The sequence below is a fragment of the Pollicipes pollicipes genome, unplaced genomic scaffold (genome assembly GCF_011947565.3).
Source record: "Pollicipes pollicipes isolate AB1234 unplaced genomic scaffold, Ppol_2.1 Scaffold_4740;HRSCAF=5597_pilon_pilon_pilon, whole genome shotgun sequence".
Classification (NCBI taxonomy): Eukaryota; Metazoa; Arthropoda; class Thecostraca; order Pollicipedomorpha; family Pollicipedidae; genus Pollicipes; species Pollicipes pollicipes.
Genome location: NW_023596545.1, coordinates 4970004 through 4981059, shown reverse-complemented (window position 1 = coordinate 4981059; position 11056 = coordinate 4970004). Strand labels below are relative to the sequence as shown.

The 11056-nt window shown below is 49.8% G+C and overlaps 1 protein-coding gene across 3 annotated transcripts; it reads right to left on the bottom strand.

The window, feature by feature from the left end:
* Window positions 1–1170: 1170 nt before the first annotated feature.
* Window positions 1171–10568, bottom strand: Larp7 (La related protein 7). 3 transcript variants are annotated; one of them, XM_037221812.1, is made up of 11 exons: window positions 10501–10546; window positions 7622–7752; window positions 5761–5917; window positions 5346–5527; window positions 4644–4808; window positions 4121–4322; window positions 3453–3807; window positions 3023–3134; window positions 2574–2666; window positions 1867–2005; window positions 1171–1515 (listed from the first exon to the last, which is right to left on the bottom strand). In XM_037221812.1, exons 3-11 carry the CDS (start codon window positions 5897–5899, stop codon window positions 1376–1378), a joined length of 1527 nt encoding a protein of 508 aa, XP_037077707.1. In that variant the 5' UTR covers window positions 5900–5917; window positions 7622–7752; window positions 10501–10546; the 3' UTR covers window positions 1171–1375. The 3 variants fall into 3 exon arrangements, with proteins under 3 accessions (XP_037077707.1, XP_037077706.1, XP_037077708.1); XM_037221811.1 differs by lacking the exon at window positions 7622–7752 and having other exon boundaries at window positions 10501–10568; XM_037221813.1 differs by lacking the exons at window positions 7622–7752; window positions 10501–10546 and adding an exon at window positions 7071–7115.
* Window positions 10569–11056: the final 488 nt, after the last annotated feature.

The window sequence follows — 11056 nt, the reverse complement described above, 5'->3', positions numbered from 1 at the left end:
ATTTAGTACCACCTTAATTTTGTTCCATTCATTATCGGGTAAGTGCCTAATGTTTGTCCCATGCTAACTCTTTCCTATTTCTTGCTAACTCATCACTCTGCAAATGTTAGACAACCTTTTGTCTTCGAATGCCAACGCCTGGATCGGGAAAATAATAATTGGCTGCCATATGCGGCAGCTTCTAAAAGTACGTGGTGGCCCAGATACAAATAAACATGTTTTCACCCAACAGTGGCAAGTGAATTTGTCGCTCAGTCGTGGCTGTGGTGGTTATATAACACGGCCAGCAACAACGCTGGTTGTTCTGTAATCCCTTAATAATATTTCTAAATATATTTTTCTGTGAATTATATCCCATTTAGGCTTTCCACAAGAAGGCACCTCACATTAGCTTGAAATGGTAAGCCACTCATGCTGAGGAGAATGCTTTTAAATCTACAAAATAAAAAAAAACTTTATAATCTTACCATCGAGGACGCAAATTTAAGTGGCCGAAATCCGGGGAGGAACCATGTTTTGGGGTAGGTTTGGTCAACCCTTTTCGGCTGACCCTTTCCCCAACAGATTTTAGGTGACACTACTGGTAGCTCTACTGCCACTGGCTGACGTCGCGTATGTAGTCTATTGTAAGAGTCCACTGGTGCATTATGTCTTATCTTAAGATTTAATCTAAGCCATTTGAATGGAGCAATTTTTGGCATCAGGGCTCACGCTAAGCAGTGCTCGTTGTGTGAGCCCTCACCCCCACCATCTGATCGTGCAATGCCAGCTGGACGGTAGAAGTCGGTGACGAAAGTTTAACGTGACGCAATGCTCGGCGTGGCCCGCCCTGCCCTCTGACCTTTAGGGCGACCGCTGCTACTGACCGCAGGCCATACCTTTCAACGGAAAACAGCGAGCGCCTAAAGCGACTCGAGCCCACATCGTCACCCGTAGGTGAACCAGAAGGCACGCGCCCCAAATATCGAGGGTCCCAATATCGCCCCAAATATCCTGGCTATCGAGGTGGACGGAGGATATCCTCGGTCACCGTATTACACGGGACAGGTGCATTCTATCGTCTGCGCTATTTTGCGACCCCCATCACTACCCTCGGGTCTTCGAAAGCTAGCACACTCATCGCTCGTCCTCCCATGTACTGGTGATGAAGCTGAAAAGCTAAAGGCGCTCTTCATGTTTCAAATGCGTATATTACACAACGGGACCACGCAGAATGGCCGCTGCTGCCTGTCGTCACCGCAGAGATTCTCTACGTACGCAGCGACACCACCGATATGCACTTCACAAAGTACGCTGTCACGGCCGCACAAAGGGCGCGCGTTTCATAGCTCATTCTTGACCTTGCGCTTCAAAGCCGCAAAAAGGGTGTGGGTTTTCAAGGGTCGTTCTTGATCCGCTCCTTCAGACGGCGCAGGAGCTTGTCTCGGCCACGCTCCGCTGGGCGGCGCTGCCGCCTACCTCTGGTCAGCTCTCGCTCGGTCCACAGGCGCCGCCAGTAGCTCTCCTCCTCCTCGCCTGGCCACAGCACCGTTGTCGACAACGTCGCCACCAAAACCACCAGCGGCCACATACACTGGTCTGGCGCGGCGGCACTAATTAGCCACGGCCAGATAGGCAATGCACTGGCAGAAATGCACAACGTGGAGTCGGCTCGACAAGGATCAAAGAACAACGCAAGCTTCACCACATTTCGCCATGTGTGCGGCGTACAGGCTACTGCGCGCACAGCCGGTCATCTGGCACCAGATGACATGCCACCGGGCACCGGATCACATAACATCGGACTGCACGACACCGGACGCTGGATTACATGACACCGGACACCGGACTGCGTGGCACCGGACACCGTCAGACATAGCCACTCACCACGCAGGAGGCACGGATCCTTCAGATCGGATGTCAGGCAGCTCGCCGCCGCCGCCGCCGAGTCGAACCGCAGGTAGCCAAGCCCGCCCTCCGCGCACAGCTCCACGTACAAAACACCGGGCCGCTGCCTCAGCGTGTCCTGAAAATCGCACACAGCAACCAGTGAGCGACAGCCTGGTTCGATAAACAAAAATCGGACAGTACAGGACCGTGCAAGGACTGGCATAGGTTTCACAACGCGCTTGCAATTTTATATGTATTTACCAAAGCGCGAAAAGCGGCGTGACAGCATGCCGACGGTGCCTGGCGTAGCTTTCATATGTCTACTGTAACATGCCTCACTGTTCATGAGACGTGGTTAGTAACCAGGCAAACGACACACGCGGGAATCGGGGCCAGGCCAGGAAAGGTAAAAAAACAGAGGTCAGTTGATACTAATGGCCCGTTAAAGCTCCCAATTTCATTGACGAGGGGTCGAACCAAATCATACCAGATATAGCCAAAAATTCTTTGGATGGTAGTTCAATACGGCGGTCGGTGATGCACCACAGCACTTTTGAAAGCCGTACAAAGTCATGGAAGTGGGATTAACTTACTGGCAGTATAGTTCGTTGGAAAACAAAGCCCGGCGGACTTCCAGCAGTATCACCTTAGTTGCGTGTGGACGGCGGATTCGCCGCCGCCGCCAGCGGAGATCAGGTACTCACGATCAGCTGTTTGTCGGTGGCGCCGGCTCGGACGGGGGTAAACCGGACGACGGTGGAGGCCACGAACAACGGCGGGACGGATGCCGGCCGGCCCTGAAGTCATAGCGCGAGACGACACGCCGCATCAGCACGAGCTGTGACGCTGACGCACAGCGAAAGTGAGCAAACATCGGCATGTACCTCCAGTGAAGAGTTTCCTCGGCTGAACGTGTCTGCTTGCCAAAGAGCGAACCCGGAGCGGTATAGACTGCCCAAATGCAGCTGTCATACAAGACGTAAGAACACGACTCCTAAAATACGCCCGCGGACACGCACCTCAACGCAGTGGCACCAGCCTCGCCTATCCCCGTCTCCGTGGCGCCGGTCGGGGCCGGCTCCAAGGCATATCGACATTCACGGAAGCATGAGAGCACGCAGCAGACCGAGCGCGCCTAGTACACGCTGCTCACCTGGTCGGCAGAGGTCGGCGGCGCCGCGCCCTCGCGCAGACTGCGCTTGATCGCCGCCATGTTGTCCTTCTGCAGCGCGCGGTACTGCTCCCGGTACCGGCTCCACTCCGACCTGCGGGCCCATACGGCACGCGTCGCTACCGCTGCTCCCGCGCTCGCGCCACTTTGCACGCGAGCCGTTTAGTGCATAACACGTAGCGCATGGAGTACAGAGACGCGCCCTACACTAAAACACGCAGGTTCTGGTCTGGTTGTCACCTGCATGCCATTCGATGCCAGCGACTGGAGGGGTGCGTGTACCGTATGACTGATCTGGCTTCACTAGGATCAATGCAGAAGATATTTTGATAAGCACAGCTCTTGTCGCAACTCACAGCTCATACCTGTACCATACCAGCTCAGCCCCACGACTCACGTCCTAACAACTCACAGTGGCATAATTTGTATCCCCAGCAGCTCTGTGTCTTCTGTTTCCAGCAAATGTGGCTTGCGTCCGCGTCTCGTTCTTCGGCGCTTCCTCCTCTTCTGATCCGACAAGTCTGTGTCATCCGTCTGCTCCGTTAGCAGCGACGTCCCGTGGCTGGCGTCCTCGCGGTGCGGCTCCGAGCAGCTGGTGGTGCCATCTGCGTGTGACTCGGAGAAGTTGGAATTCTCCGTGTCGGCAGGTGTGGCGGTGGTGCTGCCCTCAAAATGGGACGTGGTGTGCGACGCGCCATCAGCAGGACACTGGGATATGTCCTCGGACTCTGGTGTCTCTGCGAAACGCGTGACCTTCATAGGTGCATCTGAAAACGGGGATATTGGTCATTCGGCCACATTCAATGGAATATGGAGATTGGTCATTGGGTCGTGGAGAATTGGTCGAAAAGGACATATTCGTTGGCCGTGTACTGACGACTTGGTTACCTCAGGTGAGAGGTAAACGAAACAAGTACTCCTTCAAAAACCGTAAGCTAATGCCACAATTGTTAGATGTTCCATTATATACTGTCGCTTTTATCACCTTCTCGGCGACTTCTGACTCATGACTCCACCCAACACAACTAACAGGAAATGCAGTTCACCATCACGGCAGGAGCGGCCGCCAACGGGCCTCACCCCGCGAACTGGAGTCAGTTGACAGCTTCCTCTTGCCAAGCCGGCTGGCGTGATCGGCCTCTCCGCTCGCCCTCGGCGTCGCTGGCCGTCGCGTCGCCGCCTCGCCCTGCACCCCACTCGAGCCGTCGGCAGCCTCGTCCGGGGACGTCAGGTACTCGGGGTAATGCTCCGAGGGCATGCGCCGCCCCAGCGCGCCAAACGCCTGACAGAAAACCCAGGTCAGGCAGCGCAGCTGCACTTTGCAACAATTATTTACGCAGAAGTGTTTTGTTCTGCCTGAAATTTAAGCAGGATCTGTCCTTGAAGTGTACTAACGATGCATTTAATGCTGTGCGTAGCCACAAGCTTTTGAACTGTTGCGTTTGCCATACCAGAAGCGCTAACTTGCAGCACATTTGCAATAACAAACACCCAGTCATTGTTGTCAACCAGCATGTCGCATGCACGACACAGTGAAACACCACGCGTGCCATTCAGTTCGGTACACGGATCACCATCGCGACGTCTGCAAGTAAAATCCTACCTGCAGCGCATTATGTGCCATGTTCGGTGTGCGAAACTCCACAAAGCCGAAGCCGCGGTGGCGGCCGGTGGCGCGATGAAGCGGTGCAGAGACGTAGTCGATGGTGCCGTACGCCGAAAACGTGCGGCGCAAGGCATCCACGCCCGTGGTGCGTGGGATGCTCTCCTGACAAAAACCGGCCCCAGGTCAGCACGTGTGAGTGTGTGGGAGGAGGGGAGGGGGGGGGGGGGAGCGAACGGGTCTGCCACACAGCCAAGCTACGACCATAACGCAGCAGCAGGTAGCTGTGTTCAGGAACGCTGTCAAATTCGCTACGCGGCGTGATCGAGCAGCTTGGCAATCTGTATCACTGCATCGACTATGCAACTATGCCTTTCGCAGCGCAGACCACGACACTATAGCGTTTAGGAAAATGGCATCCGTGTTGCTCGCTTTATGACCAAGACTACCGAACCACGGTGGGGTGCACGAGGCCGCGCGGCAACACCTGTTGGTGTAAGTCCTGCTCTCCCTCTTTGATAATGCTATATTTTCAAGTCTTTTGTTTGAAAATGCCACCCAAAGTCTCGGTGGTGGCGCAACTAGTGTGCCACAACCAGTCACAGTGAAATGACCGTGTTAGTTATGCGTCAGGTGCCATCAGACTGCAGTGACCTGACCTACCCCACTCCAACACAGCACACGTCGTGCAAAACAGCTCACCACGTAAATAGTGCAGAGCTCAGCTTCTCCCTTCAGCGTAAAATGGGAGCGTCTGCACACAGCAGAGCCATCTGGTGACAGCTGGAGGAACTGGGATGTTGACAGTGCTTGTACGATGTCGTCCTTATTGGACGTTAGCGCCTTTATCTTGTTGAATGTCATAAATTCCAAAATCGGAATAACTGCAAAATTAAATAATTAATATCACTGTCATGTAATGTAATCCGTGGCAACGGCAGCAAGAGCATCACATTTCCACAAGATACAGCTCATAGCAATGCAGTAAGTACAGACTTAACCCCCATAAATAGCAACACCTGGTTAGACACAGAATGAGCATGCAATGCAATGGCATGACATTATATGGCGACCCAAAATTTACAAAATAATACAGCTTCTGATATTGTATACTCACATCTGTCCTTCTTTAGGAGTGACTGTAAGTATTTATCACGGGTCAGACTAGAATTGCTGAAGTAGAACTCTATCTGGTTCAGGATCATGGAATACAGCCTTTTCTTGCGCACTCTTTTTCCATTTCTGGCTTCACACATCTCTCCAGCAGAAGGCTCCTGCAAACAATAAAACATTATCATGCAAATTTTGTAAACATGCATTCATGTATTTTGGTAAACGTCCGTAGAGATATAATCAACGACTTTTGTCCATATGGTCATTGGTGTTGTCAAAGGCTAACCAGTAATTCCGAACAACTCAATGTTGAAGATGACCACAACCACAAGTTAAAACATGAGCATCAGCTGTTTGGAACCAGAAGCGAAATTTACCCAATTTACTTGATCACAAACCGTACAACGTAGCACGTATACGGAACGGTCGCGCTGCATCAAGAAAACGTACGGCCAATGCATCTTCACACGCAATGATCCTCTCCTTTTCACTGTAACGGCCCTCACGGCCTTGTAGCATCGTGCGTTTGTACTGTACATTTCCTCAGTGCTAGCGTGTAGTCATGTGTGTGTTAGGTGTTGGTGTGTACATAACAACACGCAAGGGCCCGCTAGGGCCTGGTGTCGTATGTCTTTCGTCAACCATACGACCTCAAAAGAGTGAATGAAGGTCAGCACCTCTTGCCTGCCCGGGCGGGCGGCAGATTTCCGCAACAAATCGGATCGGGGAGCGAGAGATACGGAGGGGATAAGAATAGTCTTAAAGGCACACCAACGCCGGCCCGGGCTGTGCGTGGTACTGCGTCTGAAGAAGCCACCAGTACTCCTCCTTCACCATGTTTGGGCAGTCTATACCGTCGTCAGGGACATAAGACCGACTCCAGTACCACTTTATTGGCCTATGAAAATGAGTCCATTTCTTTCGGAGGCCGATAAGCTGTGATTTCGCTGTACTCTTATAACGGTCCGAATGAGAGTGGACAGATCCAGCTTTAAAGAGGGGGTCCAGGATCCACGGAGCAAAACACCTGACACCGGGAAAGTCTTGTGCGCTTAGTCCAGAAGATGAGCAGCTGGATAATTTAGACGATCATATATTCCATAGTTTAGGTCTACGCTGTTTTAAATAATGTGTGGGTCGCATGCCTACGTTGTAGTTAAGCTGTGTGCAGGCCGTGTGTAGCGTTTGCTTACATATGGGTAGTGGAGATCTGGCGGAGGAGAAAAATCGCATAATTCAGAAAGAAATGAACTAGCAAAACACGCGTCTATTTTTGCGGATAGAGCGACAGGGAACAATCGATGATCTCCGAACCGTGTGGACAGGATGGAAGCCAGCCCAGTCGAGTGCAATCTCCACAGTTGCAATCTTCCTCCCCTAGCATCCCAGCTTATCAGATGTTCAGCTCCATCGCGCTGATCCACTTCAGCTGGCATCCGGAGGGCATAGTGTCGAGCGCAACCACACACACGTTAGCTCAAAAAAGGTCTGAACGTCAGATGTCAAAAGGTCTAAAATATACATCCTGCATACACATCCCTCTCCAGAAAGGCATGAATCAAGGCTGGGCGACCATTTCCAAACGCGTCTGGGCAGAAGACTACGGGTGCGCGCGGTGTGAGGCGTTCCAAACTAGGCGTCCAGACGGAGAGGCCTTTGGAACGATTATAAAAGGAACGCATCGTCCTGGCAAATGCCGCTGTGAGTCAACGACTTGACTGGGTCCTTCTGGAACTGAAAAGCAATTGCAGTTGCTGTCGAACCTCTCCCGGCACAGGCACCTGGCATGGCCAAAACAGATGCGGATCAAACCGGTGGCAGAGGGTCGGAAATGCCCCCTCCGCTAACAGCTTGTGGACTCGTACCGGCACGGGTGGCAGGTCAGCACTTCACAGTGGATAGACGATCTACTGGCGGCGCAGCCGGCACACTTGGCTCCGCGACGAGAGCGGATTGTCAATTTTGAGGCTGCCGGGTCCAGCCAGACTCGGCGGACCTGGGGGAGACAGAAACAATAGCTTGTCCGGGTGGTGGCAAGGGAGATTCACCGGATACAAGAAGCTAGAATTTCGCTCAGAAGTGAGAAATCAGGGCCTAGGGGACACTTTCAGCTATGGTGCCTCACGCTGTTGAAAAGAAGTCCTGTTGTGGGATTGAACGGAGGTTATTGGACTCAAGATGTAATTTCATTGCCCTAATACACCACTGTTTTATTGTTTAGGATGTCAGCGGCTGTCTTACGCTGTCAAAAAGGGTTACAGGCCTCCACCCAGGGGGTCGCCGTTTTAAGGGCATGGGCAAACCTCAGGTTCCAAGAACTTCAGCCCTACCCTGCCATTAGCTACACTACCGCCTTAACGAGGTGGGGGCGGGGAATGCTCCCCCTAGTGAAGACCCACATATTTGATGGGAAAGGGCCATCTTCTAAATCCAAAGCGACAGCGAGACCACCAACGGGGGACGCCCTCTGGTTGCGTGGCAATAGCGGGCAGAAGTCCGAGGGTGTGCCCGGCCCATCGGCCCCAGTCGATCACCGGGTCACGTCTGTCCCTGAAAAAGGCCCTGCCTCTGATGTTGTTTAGAGGTTCAAATAAGAGTGTCAAGATGGGAGGCAGACCAAGTAGGGTGGCCAATTGTCACAGCTAAATTCAGCATTGCAAGACAGATTACTATACTGATTGCACCTCAGATATCCAATGGAAGCACTCATTCGCATGTTTATGGTCATTCTAGGTAAAAATGAGTTCACAGTCTCTCAGGCACCCTAAGTCCTATCAGGATAGTAGCTTTTGAGAGGCTTCAAGTCTGGAGCCAATAAGTGACTCACATCTGGTGATATTGTGACATGTTGCATGCCTTGGTGATTGTGCATGCATCGTTGGTGTCACATGAGGAAGCGGCTTCCATGGTGGTTGCTTGGTGCATGCGGTCATGGACGCTCTTGTTGCTGCATGCCGCATGCCCGTATTTTAGCTGCAGGGCTGTGTGCAGTGTATGGCTAGTCCCCAGCTAATGAGTCCTTTGCATGTGTTGCAGAATGGGTTTCCAGTTTGACAGTGTACTACTTCCTGAATAAACCACAGTTTGGCAGTTGTCACAATATGTACATGAGAAGTACGTTCCATAACATAACCCCAAATTTTTAAAGCTTCTTTCATGTATGTGAAGATCTTGATTATTAGCTCAACACCAAGAACACCCATGACTTCAATGGAGGGTATCCATGCCTTGCAATGTGTAAGTGAAAAAAGTCATGGCATAGCTAAATCCAGTCATTCCAGATGACATGAAGCTGGGAATGAAGCAAAACTCACAAATCATTCTGAGGCTGAAAACAAATCTGAAATCAGCATTAAAAATGACACCAAGCTGATGTCATTGCTGACCCCTGCATATAGCAAGAGGCCAAAGCCAAGGCTGATGCTAACCATGAAAATTAGTTTCATGCTGTACTTGTAGCAAAATGGGAAACCAATGGGGAAAATGATGGGACTATAAGGGCTTAGCCATAATGCCTCCTGCATATATTGTATTTATTTGTTTGTGCTACTCTGTATGGCAATTTGAAAAATTTGTACATTGCATGTCAATGGCACTCCTCCTTCCTCTAAACTTATTGAAATGTTGCCAGGTAAGACATACAAACAGCTATTGACACAATGCTATGTCAGTACAGCAGCATCATTGTTTGCTGCAGCCTATTCAGGAAACATGCAGTTGTTCTTAATAATCCACATGTAGCCTTCAGCAGAGCAAACTGTCCTCTGCATGACTTGCAGTCTGATCCTATTTGCAGCTGTGTATGTGTGGGTCATCATTTACCTCCACTTTTGTAAACCTTCCACATTGCATGACATGCCCTACACAATATTACATTTCACCTAATTTGGAAAACAATATTGCTTGTGCAACAATCTTTGTTATCATTGGATGTAGTTTGCTTGTGGCCCCTTGGATGTGTAAATTAGCCCTGTCCAAGAGATCCTTTTTCATCTACTGTCACCAATTTGTAGCAGGTTCAAATATTACAGGTTATTGCAACACTTTGATGTTACTTTCATTTTATCTGTGCTTGCATGGAGTGGCATAGTCAGGTACCCTTGATGTGAGAAAAAGAGGCATTCAGCTCCAAGTCTTATTGGCAGTATGTTTTGAAACTTCTTATGTTAAGAAAACCATCATTTAAGACCTTCTTTGTTGATAATAGAAACAAACATTCAAAATCAAACTTGTGGGATGAGATTGGGGACATAACTTGTGGCAAAGTGATACCCAAGAAGAAAAATAAAAGTTCAGTCTTGCATGTTCAATTCTGCATCCAAATTGTGCATACATGCAGTCTGATCCAAAGTGAATTATCAAAGCAGTGATACAATACCTATCTTGAGCTTGGAGCTGTGAAAGTGGCCTGGGATATGAAAAAATAGAGCCATTGTTGGTTAATCGGTGAGAGGTATCTGAAATTTGGTTTTAGCTCCTGGGGGTTGAGAACAAAAATGGTAATATCATGGCATGTAGTGAGAACAAAATAACCCGGCTGAATTTGCACTGGGCCACAGTATTAATTAGTAATTATTATCAAAACAGGGCATTGTATGTCAACTGCCGTTTCAAGGGAAAACATATCATAACTAAGTGTATGTATACATTGGTACCTAATGTTAGAAAGAATCATTGTACGCCATTTATCGTGTTTCACGAGGAACATTAAACAATCATAAAACAGGTAGATTCATGCTCCTACCTTCAAATTTTAATAACTACGACAGCGAGCCCCTGATCGCCACACGCACCCCACCTCCTTGACTCCCTAGCGCCGTTTCTGCACTAGTGTTGTGCAATTACAATATTTCCGCTTATCAAGAACTATAAAAAATATACGGGGTCAAGGTAACAAATAATAATGCAATGAAAATCTTTATTACCGCGTCTAGGTATGTTTATGAAACGGACAGGCCAGAGTAGTCCAGAACATAGCCTAAATAGCCTAACCTCACCTAGCCTAGCCTAGCCTAGCCTAGCCTAACCTAGCCTAGGTTCGCGACCGGGCGCCATTGCTACATTATTGATGCGTGGTTACAATATCACTACGCATCAATAACTATAAAACGTAGTGGTCTACGCAACAATAATGCAATGAAATGATCTCTATGTATCCAAGCAGTCAAACGATATTGCATCATTGGAGTTGCACGAAGTGGAACCGTTTAGGGACTCAGTATTGCCTGAGTTTTTATACCAACAGTTTCACCGATAGTAATACTTACGTAGTATTACTAGATTCGTTATACTTAGTATTA

Excerpts from the sequence above, each read along its gene's own strand:
- Larp7 (XM_037221811.1), bottom strand. The coding sequence starts at position 5,899 with ATGTGTGAAGCCAGAAATGGAAAAAGAGTGCGCAAGAAAAGGCTGTAT. Across the intron at positions 4,323-4,643 it reads TGGCACATAATGCGCTGCAG|GCGTTTGGCGCGCTGGGGCG; the intron begins GTAGGATTTTAC and ends GTTTTCTGTCAG. Across the intron at positions 3,808-4,120 it reads AACTGACTCCAGTTCGCGGG|ATGCACCTATGAAGGTCACG; the intron begins GTGAGGCCCGTT and ends CCCCGTTTTCAG.